The 15472-nt window shown below is 60.3% G+C and overlaps 1 protein-coding gene across 9 annotated transcripts in view; it reads left to right on the top strand.

The window, feature by feature from the left end:
• RIMBP2 (RIMS binding protein 2) overlaps window positions 1–15472 on the top strand; it is a 90906-nt gene that overhangs the window by 23458 nt on the left and 51976 nt on the right. For 8 of the 9 annotated variants that reach the window (XM_081802418.1, XM_081802422.1, XM_081802425.1 and 5 more), the window contains exons 4-5: window positions 989–1093; window positions 9079–9129. In XM_081802418.1, the coding sequence (XP_081658544.1) occupies window positions 989–1093; window positions 9079–9129 (156 nt within the window). Of the gene's footprint in view, window positions 1–988; window positions 1094–8861; window positions 8973–9078; window positions 9130–15472 lie in introns of those variants that run through there. The other variant, XM_081802420.1, reaches the window with a different exon arrangement.

Below are 15472 nucleotides of genomic sequence, written 5' to 3'. Positions count from 1 at the left end.
AGGTTCCTCCCCTCCCGTAGGCTCCTCCCCTCCCTGTAGGCTCCTCCCCTCCCCGCAGGCTCCGCCCCTCCCTGCAAGCTCCTTCCCCGCGCATGCGCTGGAGCGGCCTCAGGGCGCCGTGCCACATGACGTGCACAGGGCTCCTTCGGCTCAGAGAGAAAGGAGACCCAGGACTTCGCAGATGCCAAGTACCCCGCACCTCGTAAGACATTCACAACACCTGCACGGAGCAGGCGCTGATTCATAATTAGCCGTCAACAACAGTTACTTAGCGTGTTGTTAATTAACCATTTACAAATGGCTAATGATGCTAATGAATAATCCGGGGGGAGAAGGTGAAGCACAGAGAGGTTAAGGCACTGGGCCAAGCTCAGCGCTGGGATTTGAACTCCGGCCGTGCGGCTCTTAAATGCTGTACTTTGCCCCGTATGGCCCCGAAGTCCCGGAGGCGCGTCTCCACCGTCCGAGCGGTATCAGTGCGGTCCCCGTCAGCGCCTGCCGGGAATGCTTGCGAAGGAGGCCAGTGTGGCTGGAGCAGAGCGCCGGCGGACAGCGCCGAAGCCTGAGATTCGGAGGCTCCATGGAGCCTGACCCGAATCTGGGACGGCCACTTGCCAGGGTGTGATGGGCCGGGAGAAGCTCCCTGTGCCTCTGTTTCCCCCGTTACAGTGCCTGCCTCCTAGGTGAATGGGAGGGTTGCAGGACGTAAATCGCCCCCAAAGGCTTGGAGCGCTACCCGCTAGGTAGGCGAGGATCCATAACCTGGGGCTGTTGCTCGCACTGGGCTGGGAACGGACCCGAGAGCTCGCCTTCGCACGAGGACCTCTGGTTCCGCTCAGTGCTCAGGGCGTTGAAAAAACAAGGCAACTCGAGGTGGAAGGCTTGTTGGCGTCTGGGTCCCCCAGGGGGAAGGGGCGAGGGGGCGGGGAGAGCCAGGGCGGCCGCACAGGACCCCGGCTCCCGCGCTGACCCCGCCTGTCCCCCGCAGCACATGCGAGAGGCCGCAGAACGGCGGCAGCACCTGGAGCTGGAGCATGAGCAGGCCCTGGCTGTCCTCCACGCCAAACAGCAGGAGATCGACCTGCTGCAGAAGGTGAGCGCGGCCGCGCCCGGGGCAGGGGTGCGGAGGGACGGGGGTGGGGCTGCGCACCCGCGTCTCCCCTCCTTCCCCGCGTCTGTGCCTCCCGATGCTGCCCAGCTCCCCCGAGGCACCCGTGTCCCGAGCTGGACTGCAAACACGGGGACCCTCCAGCGCGCGGTGCCGGCGGGCTCGCGGGGAAAGCTCGCTTGGGTGGCCGCGGGGACGAGTGGCTTCGGCCCTGCGGGCATCAATTACAACTAAACACACACCTGTCTCCATCTGCAAACCTTCCATTCCAGAAAAAATGCCCTGTAAGAACCACAGGAACCGGTTCGACACGACTTCGGTTTTGTTTTCTTTGTTCTTTGGGGTTTTTTTTTTGTTTTTTTTTTCAGTACTGGTGGGATGGGGGTGGGGAACGGGGTTAAATTAGACGCCCATCCGAGGCAGGGGTATAAACTGCGGTGCGTCCATACTGCAGACCAGAACGGCGTCATTAAAAGGAATAATTTTGGTTTATATCTGCTGAACTGGGGAGATTTCCATCATGTGCTGTTAAGTGAGCAGATCAAGTCTCAGGGCAATATTTTCAGCATGAGAGAGAGGGAATGAACACAAAGAAGAAAGAGAAGCAGAGACTAAGAAACAAGGAAGAAGGAGGGAAAACAGAGGGTAGGACTGAGCAGCTCAGGGGGCCCATCCCCGTGGCCTCCATGGTGGTGCTGGGGGCTAAGAACATTGCCCCTGGGGCCCATCCTCCTCATCAGCTGTGGTCCTCTCCTGTATCCCTCTATGGGGGGCTTGGGGTCCTGGGTGTGGTTCTCATTTCCTTCCGGAAGCCCCAATCCCACCTGGAGCCACTCCTCCCCAGAGGTCAGTGGGCCCCATCAGCCAGAGCCTTTCTGGTCTGGGCTACAGGTGCATGGCAGCCCGTGGGGGGCGCTCCTGAGACTGGCCGCTGATGGGCAGGGGGCAACCCCCTCCCCCGTCTGGGTGGCCCTCCACCCACCCCACCGCCTTTCCAGGCCTCTGATCTTGTAATAAAGGACCCAGGGCTGTGTGCCCACCTGGCTGGCATTGAGAGTCTGCTGGGATGGCCCCTCTCCTCCAGAGTTTGGGAGCAGACTTTGCAGCAGGTGGAGAATTTCCCAGGCTGCTTCTCTGACTGTTTATTGAGACCATGTACCAAGGGTAGCTGTCACTAAGCCCCCGCTGATGGGGACTGTCCAGCCTTATTACCTGCCATAATACACTGGCCGGCACAGTAAGGAGCAACGTTTCATTAGATGTTATCCAGAAAGGATATTGCTTGCTGGGGTCCAGGCAGAGGTATGGCTCTTCTCTTTGCCCGCTGTGCGGAGCCTGGAACGGCTGCTCGGCACCTGAGCCCGCTCCCTGCGGCCCCGGAAGCCCCGTCCCTGGCCCGGCGCCTCCCAGGGAGATAGGAAGCCTGCGGAAATACAGATTTCCTGCCGAGGGGGCAACAGGTCGGTGATTCTCAGCAGCACCTTCTCCGGGGGCCTGGAGTTTCATTTAGGAAACATCCGATGCCAGGAAAGTGCGCCAGAGCCAATTCTGATATTCAGCCTTTTCTGTGCCTCGTCCAATTTCCTTTCTCCCTTCCCTGCATTCATCATGGTCTCTATTTTGGACACACTGATGCTTCATCAGTGGCGGGAGCCGAGGAAGAGAAACCGGTACAAAATCAGGGTGCCAATGTGGCAATGTCTTAGAGCTCTGATTTCTGAACAAAGCATTCGAAGAGGAAGGTTGAACCTTGAGTGGAACGAGATTGGCGATCTCTTCAGAGTTCCTATTTCCATTTGATTTCCAGCATGGAGGGCCAGCATGCTACACTTGCTGATGAGATCATTCATTCATTCATTCATTCATGCATTCAACAAATGTTGGCTGTCTGCTGCATGTCAGCGGCTCTGGGTGATTCCGGAAGGGGAGTCCAGTGGTGGGGGAGACGGCCTGTGCCCCCACGGAGGGAGAGTGAGCCCCCCGCAGAGGGAGGATGACCGAGTTCAGGTCATGCAAATGCCATGCAGGGAAGAAGGGACAGAATGAAGTGACGGGTTCACAAGGGCAGGATTCCAGACAGGGCAAAGCTTAGGTGGGTGGCAGGTCATGCAAGTGCTCGGGTCCCTGGTGCCCGGGGAAGGAGGGGCACAGTCCGTGCCCAGTGGGCAGGAGATGTGTCCCAAGGAGGGTGGCGCCAAGCCCCGGGTGCTCTACTGGATGTGAGAAGGAGCTCAATCTAGTTCCAAGGGAAAGGGAAGCCACTGGGGGGCTGAAGCAGGGGTTTAACAGGGTCTGATGCACATCCTTTGAGCATCGCACTGGGGATTGATCTATGGAGGGGCAGGGAGGCCCCTTACCCACTGCTGGGAAGCCTGGCGTCTCAGCCTGGGGCACGGCTGCAGAGGGGAGACGTGGACACATCCCAGGACGGATCAGGAGCGGGAGCCGTCTGCTCAGGGGCTGTGGTGGGCGGGCAGGGGTGGGGGTGCGTGGGAAGGGGCAAGTCCAGGCTGACTCTGGGCCTCCCAGTCCTCACACATCGTGGGTGTCGATCTGGGCTGGACGGAAACATCGCTGAGCTGGCGTGGTCCTGGATGGGCAGACACCCAGCAGCAGGTGCACGGGATGGGAGGAAAGGCTCTGAGTCCTAGATGGAGGGACACCGGTGGACTGCAAAATGCTCTCAGGTGACTCATTGTCCCGTGTTTCTATTTTCTGTGAAAAAGTCAGCGGATGGGGGCGTTTTCCTTGCACATAAACATTTCAGGGCCGCGCAGACCCTGTGCACAGGCTGGGACAGCGATTGTGAGGGGCGTTAGGGCCGGGAGGTCTCGGGGCAACACACCATGGGAGTCAGGAAGGGCGAAGGAAGAACAAATGGCATCTTACCCTAAAAAGAAGCCAGGTACTTACTGGGTGCCAGGGACTATTTTTAACAAGAACTCTCTCGCTTCAAGCCCATTATGACCCTATGAAGTGGGTCCTGTCATCGTCCCATTTCCGAATCGGGGAAGCTAAATCCCAGAGCGATTAAGTCACTTGCCAAATGCCACTCAGCTAGTGAGCAGCATGAACTGGATTTGCACTGAACCCACTGGGCCAGGATGCTCCCTGTAAGGCTCAGGGTGACTGGAGTCGGGCCCTTGTCCCCCTACCACAATAAAAGTACTAGAGCTCTCTGAGGTCCAGAACTGGGTCCCATGGGACAGCAGCATGTTGTCTCCGAGAGCTGCCCGTTCTCTCTGGCAACAGCTGCCAGGCTTTCTCGAATCCGCTCCATTGGGACCCCCGCCCTCATCTTGCCGTCCATACATGGACATCATGCCAAGGGCTGGTCCTCTGTCCTCATGCTCTTTGACCCAGAGCACAGTTTCGGGTGGTCAGCCCCTCTGTGCTCTAGGCTTCCAGGACACCACCCTCTCCAGTAATTTCCTTCCACGCAGATCATCCCATAAACATCACAGGTGTTCCCCAAGACTCGGTCTGCAAGCCACATCTCTCCGTCTACCCTGGCTCCCGTGGCGACCTCGTCTGGTCCCGTGGGTCTCAATACCATTTGGGTGTGCCCCCCGCCACACTGAGCTCTCCACGTTGGATTGTGAACCCTCTTCTTTCATCCAGCCTTCCACGCGACACCTCGGCACGAGGTCCCAAGTCAAACTGCGTCCTCAGCCACACCTGCTCCCCAGAGTTAATGCCTCTTAATGCTTGTCTGCTTCGTCTCTGTGTCCCCATCACTTCCTTATTCCCATCCTCTGCCAGAGCAGAATTCCTGTCAAGATGGCCACACCCAGGGAGGCTTTACCTCCACTTTCCCTGGAGACTCCTGCCCGGAGCCCTGGCCTTCTCCGCCCACACTGGTTTCTCCTGAGAATGCGGAGCTGGGCCTGGAATCCCCTTCACCCGCGTCTTGGGAACTCCCTTTACCCCTGTCTGTGCTTTGCTGGATCGTCTGCATCCTGGAGCTCGCAGTGTCCTTTTCTTGATGCACCACGGGTCTTAGGTGAGGCCGGGGTTACTTTCCCTCGAGACACAGGCAGTGCATGGCGGTTCCTGCATGCTCCAACCTTACCTCTGGCCGCCCCGAGGACGCGCGGGCCTCATGCATCTGCCGTCAGGGGCCTGGGACCCGAACCTTCTGCGGGGCGCCTCTCTCTCCTTGGAAGCTCGTCCCTCTGCCCAAGATGGTGCTTGGGAGAAGCAAGTGGAAACATTCGTTGAATTAAAGAAAGAAAAAAAGAAAGAGCAAAATGCCCAAGGCTGTTCTAATGGAAATCAAGGTAAGATGAGGCCATCCAGCGGCCGGTAGCTCTGGTAGCCCGTGGTGGCAGAGTCTGAAAGTGTAAGAGGCAGCCGAGCAGGGCGCTGTCCCATCTACGGGCCACCAGCCACCGGCTGTCCCCTGCTCCACGGAAATTGGGGGCCAAGCGCTCAGTCCAGAATCCTTGCTTTCATTCGCTCAACACTCCGGTCGACAATTGCGGAGTCCCAGTGTCGGTGACTTCCAGGGCTCGTGGAGCAGCGCTGAGGGACGCAGAATGGGAGGAGGCCCCGCACACTGTGAACGTTGATTCTAAGTGTGGAAAGCCCGGGGCCCGGGGCCCAGGAGGCTCGCGGGCCGACTCTGAGCTTCGGCCTCCCTGCCTCCTCCTCTCCTGCCGCCCTGGCCTCCGTTCCCCAACCACACCAAATCTGCCCCCTCTTGCATCTTTGCCCAGGAGGCCTGGTCCCCCAGTAATGGCAGGGCCGGTGTTTGTCACTGAGATCCCTGCCCTGCCACGCGGCCTTGAATGGGCTCCACTCCTTGCTCCCGCGCCCTCTGGCATGCCACCCCGTGGGTGGTGCCGTGCTCGTCCATTTGCCTGTGGCCTGTCCCAGAGAGCAGCGTCTGCACTCGGAGGTCGCGGCCGACACGTAGCAGGTGCCCGGCAAACACTGAGGCGCCGAGATCCCTGGACGCGGAAGGAGAGGTGCGGTGAGCGGCCACCCATGGACGCGGGGCTGGTCTCAGTACCCGACGCTGAGTTCTGGTGCCCGTCAAAGGAGTCCCTGAGCCATGGCTCCGCCCTCCCCATGACCTGTGGGCGCCCAGACCCCGGCGCCCTCCGGGCCATCGGTGCCAGAGCCCAGCTGCTCCCCGGCTTCAGACTTTGTTTCCCGAGGAAGCTGCATCCTTGCCTAGTTACAGTTGCTGTGGTGATCATCTAAGGGTTTTTCCAGATTTAAAATTCATCTGCAGACCTGACCGATTTTACTGTGGCTCAGAACTGCTCCCACGTGCCAAGTGATGGCTTTTAGGGTTGGGGCTGTCACGGACGTGGGCGGTAGGAGGAGCCGAGCCCGCCACATGAGTCGCGATCTCGCTGTTGTGGTGGGTGGCAGGGGATCACGGACTGACCCCTGCGATCATTCAATAGAGTGTCTGCCCCAGTCCCTGTGCACACCTGCGGGACTGGTGTCTGGTCGGTGGCTTCCTCCACGCTGACGGGAGGCTCCCTGCAGCCCCAGCCTGGTTCCGGGACCGCCCGCCCCATTTCCACAGAGTGCCCACAATGCCCTCACCCCGCTGCATCCTCACCAGCATCCACGCCCTCCCCAGTCGCCAAGGAGACTGGGCATTGGGTACGCGGTCCATCCCAGCCAAGTGTCCAGACCCTGACGCTGAGTCCAGCATGTCTGCACCTCTGTGCCTCCCGGAACCCACCACACGTGGTAGCCCACTGCCCCGGATGCTCGATGCCCCCGACGACAGCCCCCTTCCTCTGACAGCAGGCCCCTGCGCCCCTGACAGCTACAGTCCTTCCGCGTGTCACTGTGCCCTGCAGGACATCGTGCCTGTGTGAAGGTCACAGCTCCCCCACAAGTTGGCCGTGGCCCCCCAATGAGCTTCGCGTAAGCTGTTGCTTCGATGTTGCAAGAATTCAGCGCTGCCAACTCAAACTGTTAATTTTAACAATCTATTCTGATTGCCCAAATGGCCCAGCTTGCAAGTAGCCTGTGAAAACCAGCTCCTGATTCTCTCTGGAAGCCAGAAACCAAGTCATTACTGCAAACTTGGCGCCGTTTTCACGGCTAGCTTTGGGGTTTTTGTTGTTTTTTATCCTGCCGGTTGGAAACTAACTTTGACTCAAGTGGCTCAGTGGTGAGGTTATTTATATAATCCCTGTGCGTCCTCCGGATGGCTGTCTTTTTTCGCCCCGTTTTGTTATTTATCGTCGCTCTCATTTCAGCTTTGAAAGGGACGGTTTTAAGCCCTTGAAGGTTGTGATGAATCTGGCGTTCCATTGCCTCCTCGGCTCTCAAAGCCCTCCATGGAGACACGTGCCCATGGCACGCGTGGGGGTGAACCATGCCGGGATCTCAGGCTGCCCCCCAGCGTTGGCCGTGTTGGGGACGCCGGGCCCCACCTCCTCCTGAGAGGCTGTGAAGGTAATGCCCACTGGCTTCTTTGCGATGTGGGGTAGCCCATCCCTACTTACTCTTCTGGCACCTAGAGATCATGTTCCTCTAGAACCGAGAATCCTACATGTAAATCTCAGTGGGACATAGGAATCCTTCACGAGGGCTCGAAATTCTCAGAGGCAGGTGCCCTACAGTGTCGGAGATAAACCTCCCCACAAACCCACTTCTCAGCGTCTTCAGGAACGTCTGTCTGCAAGGCCACTGAAACCCATGCGAGGGGGCGTCCGTGTGGCCATGCAGGCCGGCTTTCCTTCCTGGCTTGGGATTCAGCCTCAGGCTCTCACAGAACTTCAGCACCTCCAGCTTTAAAACGGGAAGTGGCGTGTTCTCCAACCACTGGTGATTGCGTTCATCAGGATGCTTGGTTTCAAGGGACAGAAAACAGCAAAAGGGAATCGGAGTTGTGCACACAACTGAAGTGGGCTTCAGACACGGCTGGATCCAGCACTCTCCTGCCTCGGCGCTCCTCTGCATTGGCTTCGTTTTTGGTTTCCGGGGGGGGAGACCGCTGGCTGGTCCAGCCTCGTCCCTCATGGGGGCAGCATGGCTGCGGCACTCCAAACTGTCCTCCGCTGGGGCCCGGGTCCAGTAGGCAAGGAGTGTCTGTCCCGTCTCCCCCAGCATCCCGGGCAGAAAGGTGGCCAGGCTGCATGCCTGCCCGGAAGCCGACCGCCGAGCGTCTGGGCCTGTTCTCATGCCCTCGGGACGGGGCCGGGTACCCAGCACAATCGGGGCGCTTCCTGGGAGAGGTGGCCACAAACGCCAGGCAGGCAGGCCGCGGTACTTGCTGGCATCGCAATGCCAGACCCCGGGTCTGGGGGCCGAGGGATGAGGACGTTGCGTTTCAGTTTTGTGTGAACTCACTGCGGGGTTCAGGCCGCCGCCATCCCGAGACACTGGTTTGGTGAAACGGGTAACGTTTCTTATTCTGTGGAACACATGGCTTTGCTTCAAGTAATGGGAGGAGGGCCGCCCCCCGCCACAGGCTGAGCGGCTGAGAGCCTGCCAGATGCTCAGGGACCCCCATCTCGGGCTCTCCTTGGGGCCGGGGGGATCGCAGCTGACCTTCAGCTACTTGGGGGTCACGTCTGCTTGGTGGCGTCTTGTTTCCCAAGCAGCTTCGGGCACCTGGGAGACGATGGTGCCCACCCCCACCCCGTCCCTGAGGCTTCAGGAAGAATCATCCTGCTCTCCTGGGCCCAGCCCCCTTCTGCGTGTGACCGCCTCTCTCCGGAGGAGCGGGGCCTCCCACCGGCCCAGCCCGTCACGATCAGGGCGCGTTTCCCCATTCCCCGTGCTGACAAAGAGCATCCCAGCCGGCCGGCATTCATCCTGTGTTTGCCCGAAGGGGAGAGGAATGAGAACTGGTCTAGGTCCTCAGAACGGAGTGCTTCTTAGGGGGGTAAAAATCAGTGACCCACACCCCGATAATTCAGACATTCATCTGATTCTCTTCTCTTTCCCCTGCTTTAAACATTGACTCTTTTCTCTTTTTATCACAAAAAAAGGCTCAGGTTGAAGCTAAGAAAGAACATGAAGGTGCCCTACGGCTGCTAGAGGTAAGTGCCGGAACCCTGACCACCGGCCTCGGGGGTGGGCGAGGTCAGAAGTGGGGGGCACTCATGAGCACCCGCTGGGCACCAGCCCCTAGCGCTGCTCGCCCACCCCCCGTGCGGTCAGCACAGGGACCACACAGAGAGGCAAAGGCATGTCCCTGCCGTCACGCAGCCCCCGCGGAGCTGGGGGCCTCACGTGGGCCGCTCTCCCGCACGGGCTCCTCTGGGGGGCATGCAAGGAGGAGGAGGCCACGCTCTTGCTCGGGATGAGGAGAAGGCGTGGGTGTGGGTGGAACCGTGGATGGTTCAGGGACAGCGCTGATGCTGGGGAAGCGCTTGGCAGGTGCTATCTGGGGAGGCCTTTGCAGAATGAGAGAGGGGACAACCCAGGGGATCCGAGCGGTGGGCGCCATCTGAGTCGCGGCCACAGTACCGCCCGCAGTGAGCCCTCGTGGGGGACTTCCTGCGGCTGCAGACAGAGGCCAGGCAGCCCCCCGCCCCTTCCCTACAGACACACAGGCGGGGTGGCCCCGCGTGGGCCTCCGTCCCCAGATATGGGGGGAAGATGGCCCCGTCCTTTGCCCCCAGGGCCACGGCGGCCACGGAGAACAGTGTGTGCCTCCCCCAGTTCTCTTGCGTTGCCTCATGACATCTATTCCTCCTGCAGGGGAAGGTTCCACCATTACCATCATATGTATTAGAATTGGTTTTGTGAGAGCGTCCATTAGCTAATGAATATCTGGAGGGGTGAGTGTGATGAATGGCAGGGGGAAATCTATCACCTGAGGGAATGGCAGCAGCCCCCAAATGGCCACGCTTCTCCCTGAAAAATACCCCCCCGCGCCCCCCCCCCCACGCCCATTCGGATCGCCTCCCGGCTGCAAGCACACTTCCTCGCCTCCGCCGCTCAAGGCCGCTGACAGGAGGTGTATTGTGCGCCCCTGCCCTCTGGGGTCTCCTGGCCGGAGCCGGGCCGGGGGCGCTGCATGCTTTGGCATGGGGGTCACACTGGGACGCGCTTTGGGGGAACAGGGGCAGTGCAGACGTGCCGAGAGTCCCGTGTCTTCTCTTCTTTACGACGTCTTCCCTGGTTGTGTCTTTGCTTTGTGCTTCACGCAGAACGCGCTGGACGGCATGCAGGTACTCGAGGGTCGTGCCTCCCCCTGCTGGTGTGCTCGGCGCTGCTTTCCCTCGTGCACGGGGCGGCCACGCGTCCCTGGGCCCGCTCAACCCGCCTCTTCTCCCGAAGCCGGCAGCCCCGAGCTTCCTCCGGACGCGGGGCGGGGGGGGGCTGCTGGGGGCCGGGGGCGTGAGGAGCCGCGGGCAGGACCTCCCCGGCGGGGGGTGCTGCCAACTGCCAGCCAGGCCCCGGGACACAAGCTCTGTTCCCGCAAGTGTTGAGCAGGCTCAGCGAACCTGGTCTCCCGTTTCCCGCCGCGGCTGTAAGGGTCAGGCTGGGGGGACAGCCCGGAACCCCGATGACCGCGAGGGGTGGGGTGGGGTGGGAGGTGGGGACACTGATCCTGCCCTCGGGCCAGCCGTGCCCAGCAGGCGGCCCGTCTGTCGGTCATCAGGATTCCACCCTGGCCCCAGAACGTTCCACCGCTGTGTTTGTGTCTGCCGTGTGTGCGCTTGGGGCCCTCCTGCAGGCGAGGCCGCGGCCCTTCTCACCACCCCCACCGAACAGGAGGAACAGCGTTGTCCCTCTGAACAGGGTTTTGAGTGTTTTCCAAAACTCTGAGTTTGATCGCGTATTCACGGAAGGGATGATCTTCCCACTTTGAGGAGGAGTGGTTCTCACAGTGGGGTCCCCAGACCAGCAGAGTCGGCATCAGCTGGGGGCTTGCTAGAGATGCAGATTCTCAGGTCCCGCCCAACCCGTGGAGTCAGAAAGTGTGGGGGGACCCAGAAACCGGGAGGGACCCAGCCGCCCTCCCGCCCCCGCTCCCGGGGGCAGTTCCGATGCAGCTGCTGTCTGGGAAGCACTGCTTCGCGTCGTGAGGCTAGTCTGGGGACGGAGGGCATAGGGGACGAGCCAGTGCCCTGGAGTCTTGGCCGATCCGTGGCTCAGCGTCTTAGTGACCTGAACCTCCACCCCTCCCACGGGTGTGCGTCCCGCATGGCACGCTGGGGACTCCCCTGAGTCAGGTGCTCTCCTCAGCAGAACAGCCGCCCCCTTGCCCAGCGGGACGCGCACACGGGACTCCAAGCGTTGTCTCAGCAAACATGTGGCAGCAAACCCCCTCCCAGGGGCCGTCCACGCACAGCCGGTCTGTGGGTGCTCCTGAGCCCTGTGTTCTGATGAGTGAATGGCCAGGGTGTCTGGGGACGAGAGGAGGGGGCGGTCTCCATCCCCGTCAGGACGCGAGCAGAGTCCAGCACCTGCAGAATCATCCGGGCTTGCTGTGCGGCCTCGCCGAGGTGGGCGTCAGGCGTTAGCTGAAAATAGAGCTTTTCCAGAATCAAGACCGAGCACTCTGTGAACTGCAGAGAAGGCACCATTTAGGGAAACGGCGTCCCCCGCACTTTACGGGGGAGTTATTTCAAGACAAAGAAGGAAGAGAACGTTTTAAAATTAATAATAATAACGACAACCCAATGACGGTGACCTGGGGTTCCCTGAACACTCACTTTGTGCCAGACGCTGTTCTAAGGGTGCATCTGGGGACATCTAGGACACATGCGCATGCCATGTCCCTTAATCTTCACGACGACCCAGGGGAAACCGAGGCACAAGTGACTGGCCCAAGGCAAGCTGGTAAGAAGCGAGTCTGGACTCAAACCCCAGGAGTTTGGCGCTGCTTTGCAGCCGGCTTCCCTGGCCCCCACGTCCGTCCTCCCTGGGAAGTGGGGTCAGCTCTCCCGCCCGCAAAACCGCAGCCGGCGTTGAATTGTGAATGAGTTCACACGGTGACGAGACCCGGAAGCGCTGCCTTCCCTGGCGGGGGCGCAGGCCACATGAACACTGTCCACCAGGCACTGGACACGTGTATCGGATTTAATCCGTAGACCCCCCAGTGAGGTCGCTACCATCATCATCCTCTTCCCGGATTGGAAATCCAGGCACAGAGACCGAGTCCCTTGCCCCGGGACGCACAGCTCGCAAGAGCAGAGCCAGGCCGTGAGGGCAGGAGGGCCAGTTGGCGGCGCCATCCGAGGCTGCTGAGAAGGGGTGCAGGGGAGCAGTGCCTGTGTGCGGGGTTCGGGGGCGGCGGGCTCCGGGCCCGCTGCAGGGGAAAGCCCCGGATGAGCTCGCTCTTGCCACTGTCCGTGCTGTGTGCTTTGCCTGTGTGTTCTGTATGCTTTGTGCCTTATTCTTTGGGGCGCCTTCCCAGCACCTCCCTGTGGCCGCCAGCTTGCTGGCCATCAGCTCTGGGACGAGGCTTCAAACTGCCCGCGACGCCAGACGCTTGTCCCAGCCGGGGAGGAACCTGCGCAGGCTCCTTTCATCCTGGGTCTCATTTGGGGAGGCTTTGATGAGCAGACAGTGCACCCCCTGACCCAGGCCGGCACGGGGTCTTCTCGAGGCAGGCCCAGCATCTGGGCAGTGTTGGGACCTCCCTGGGCCCTGGGCCCTGGGCCTCTTTGCCTCATGAGTCCCATCCCTTCCTCCATGAAAGTACTAAAAATTACATTTTACATGCACCTGCCTGGGTAAAGAGGATATAGTCCACACTGGATTCATTATTATTTGTTTGTTTCTGATTTTAAAGGAAACTAAAATGAAAACATTTGCATGGGTCCCTAAATGTACCGGCCCCATGTTGCTGGGCCTAAGGGGGGTCACTCTGCCGGGCTGGTGTTAGGACACTGAATCACCATGTGGCAAGTGAGTGTGTGTGTGGGTGAATGAGCACATGCAGGAGGACACGCGCTTGGTCCCATCAGAAAGATGAACCGGTTCTCAGGTGCATTTGTAGAGTGAGGCTCAGGTCACAACCTCACATCGAACATATGAAGGTCGTTCTCTGTCGGCACCATCTGCTGCCAATTGGGGAAGACCCCGGAGAACTCCCCTCCAAGTGATGCCATGGGGACACTGCAGGGGGACGATGCGGGGATGCCGTGGGGAGGACGTGGGGGGATGACTCGGGGACGATGCAGGGACGGCGCGGGGACGACCTGGGAATGCGGGCTCCCTGCATCTTGTGACCGTGCCGTCTGGCGTGTGGGGCTTCCTGGTGACCGCAGCAGGGACAGCTCCTACCTGCTCTGCTGTGTCACCCCTGGACCCCTACACTGGCCAGAGCCGGTGACGCTTCACTGCGGGAGAAGCCAGAAGTGCCGTCTCCCTGGGCCCCGGGAATGAAACCAAACGTGGTTGATCCGTGGTATCGTCCCCACCCCGTTTGAATTCTAGAATCCTTATGGACAACGCGATTTTGATATGGAAGTGTGCAGAATAGTAGCCAAGTTGAGAATCTGAGAGGTGGACACATAACGATTTGTAATTAATGTTTTATATCTGATGCGTCTTAGGAAGCCCCTGCGCCCCGCCCCCCCCCGGGTCTCTGTGCTCCTGGAATAGCCTTAGCAGCCCCGTACCCCTGAGGCTTTGCTGCGAGATGAGGTGGTCGGGACAGGGAAGCCAAGCGTGCCCCGATGCTTGGGAGCGTGGCTGCCCCGGGACTAACCCCCACTCCAGCTCTGTGTCCCGGGGGCTGCCGCCTGCCCCCCAGCTCTTGGCACCCCGAAGGTGATACAGGTATTCTGAGGTCCCACCAGTGACAGGTGCTTATCTGCACACGTAATACTGCGTGACGAACGCACATCTGCCCAGAAACAGGGAGACTCCGGCGATCCAGACCCACCAGCTTAGAATTCACTGCCGTTGCAGCTGGAGAATTGGACAAATGTTGAATCACACGAACCAAAGCAAACGTTGAAGACACTTGTGCTGGAGACAGGCATGGCGTAGGATGCTAACCATCAGCCGAAGAGAAGTCCGCACTCACCAGAGTCTCCCCTTGGAGACGGTGTCATTCCATTCAGTCTCAAGACTGTGAAGTCCTGCAAAGATTCTGGAGTTCGGAGCAATCGCTCGGGAAGATCCCGGAACTCAGCCTGTGGAGATGAACGGACGTGGGGTTTCTCATGAGCCGTAGGGTTGCCGGCAGGAGCCCACAGAGATGGGGTATTAAACTGGCAGCAGAAGGCACTCCTGAGTTGGGCATCACTGTGAAAACGACACGGAGTGTCCCCGTTGATGACGAAATGTAGGGAATTCTGGTAGACCCCCACGGGCTCAGATGTGCTCCCACAGCTTGCTGAAAATCAACGTCCAGGCAACTGGAGGCGGGGAGGGAGCTCGGGTGTCTGAGTTGCTAGGCTGGCCGCACCCCCCTCCCCGCGGCGTCTGCACTGCGGCTTTGCCCCCAGAGCGGTGGAGACTGTCGCTTCTGCTAATGGAGCCCCTCCCACACCCCCCGGGGTCTGACTTTGCAATTCCCCATTGGGTTCTGGAAGACACGCTTCACCACATGTTCTAGGTGGAGACAGGCCCACAGAGGCTGCAGGACGTGCCTCCAGGTCCCCATGAGTTGGGGGGGGACCTGGAATCTAGAGCCAGCTCAGAGCCCGGAGTCGGAGAGGCCTGGGTTTGCCGGCCCCTGCCTGGGTGTGTGACCCCTGGCTTTCGTGCATCTTGGCCTTGTTTGTCTCCCCGTGCCGTGGGCTCATACCACCTGAGCCCGTGGTCTCCCTGGCCATCAGCGAGGCCAACAGCACCTGGCACAGAGCGGGCAGACGGCCCTGGGTAAGCAGCATGGCCATCAGGATGCCACACGGAACCTGACTCCTGCGCACTCCCATGCCGGGGGCCCAGCCTGCCCGGGACGCCCCTGGTTCTCCCTGCTCCTTGGATGATTCACGGCTGCCCCGCATTCTCCACCTGGCCTGGCTGGACACAGGGCCCGGCCCCCCACGCGGCTGTCCTCTACGAAGCCCGGAGTTCTGATGCGGAATGTGGAGGGACGGGGCGTGGATGGCTACAGTCACACTGGGATGTGTTTTCCTTCGTCTTTATAAATACCCACGACCACATTGGCAAGTCTCCGTGTCTCTTCCAGGGATAGTTTACTTGCCTGATGTGTGTGCCATCTGTTACCACCATGGTCTGCGCGGCCCCCGCCCCCACCGCCTGCAGGTGGCCAGCTCCCCGGGGGGCCACCCGTCCAGGAGGCGGCAGGGCTCTGGATCCTGAAATAAATACCGATGTGCGAAGAAGCCAGCCGGGCAGGTCGGTGGGGTCGCTGCTGCCTTCCTGCTCCCTGGGAAGCCGTTCCTCCTGCTGGTGACTCGGGGACCGGGGGGGCCCTGCAGCCAGGCCAGGACACCCAGCTGCTGG

The sequence above is a fragment of the Leptonychotes weddellii genome, chromosome 13, assembly GCF_054177405.1.
Source record: "Leptonychotes weddellii isolate Sample4059 chromosome 13, ASM5417740v2, whole genome shotgun sequence".
In the NCBI taxonomy this organism is placed as follows: Eukaryota; Metazoa; Chordata; class Mammalia; order Carnivora; family Phocidae; genus Leptonychotes; species Leptonychotes weddellii.
The sequence above is the reverse complement of the archived record's forward strand: the minus strand, read 5'-3'. Positions and strand labels throughout refer to the sequence as shown.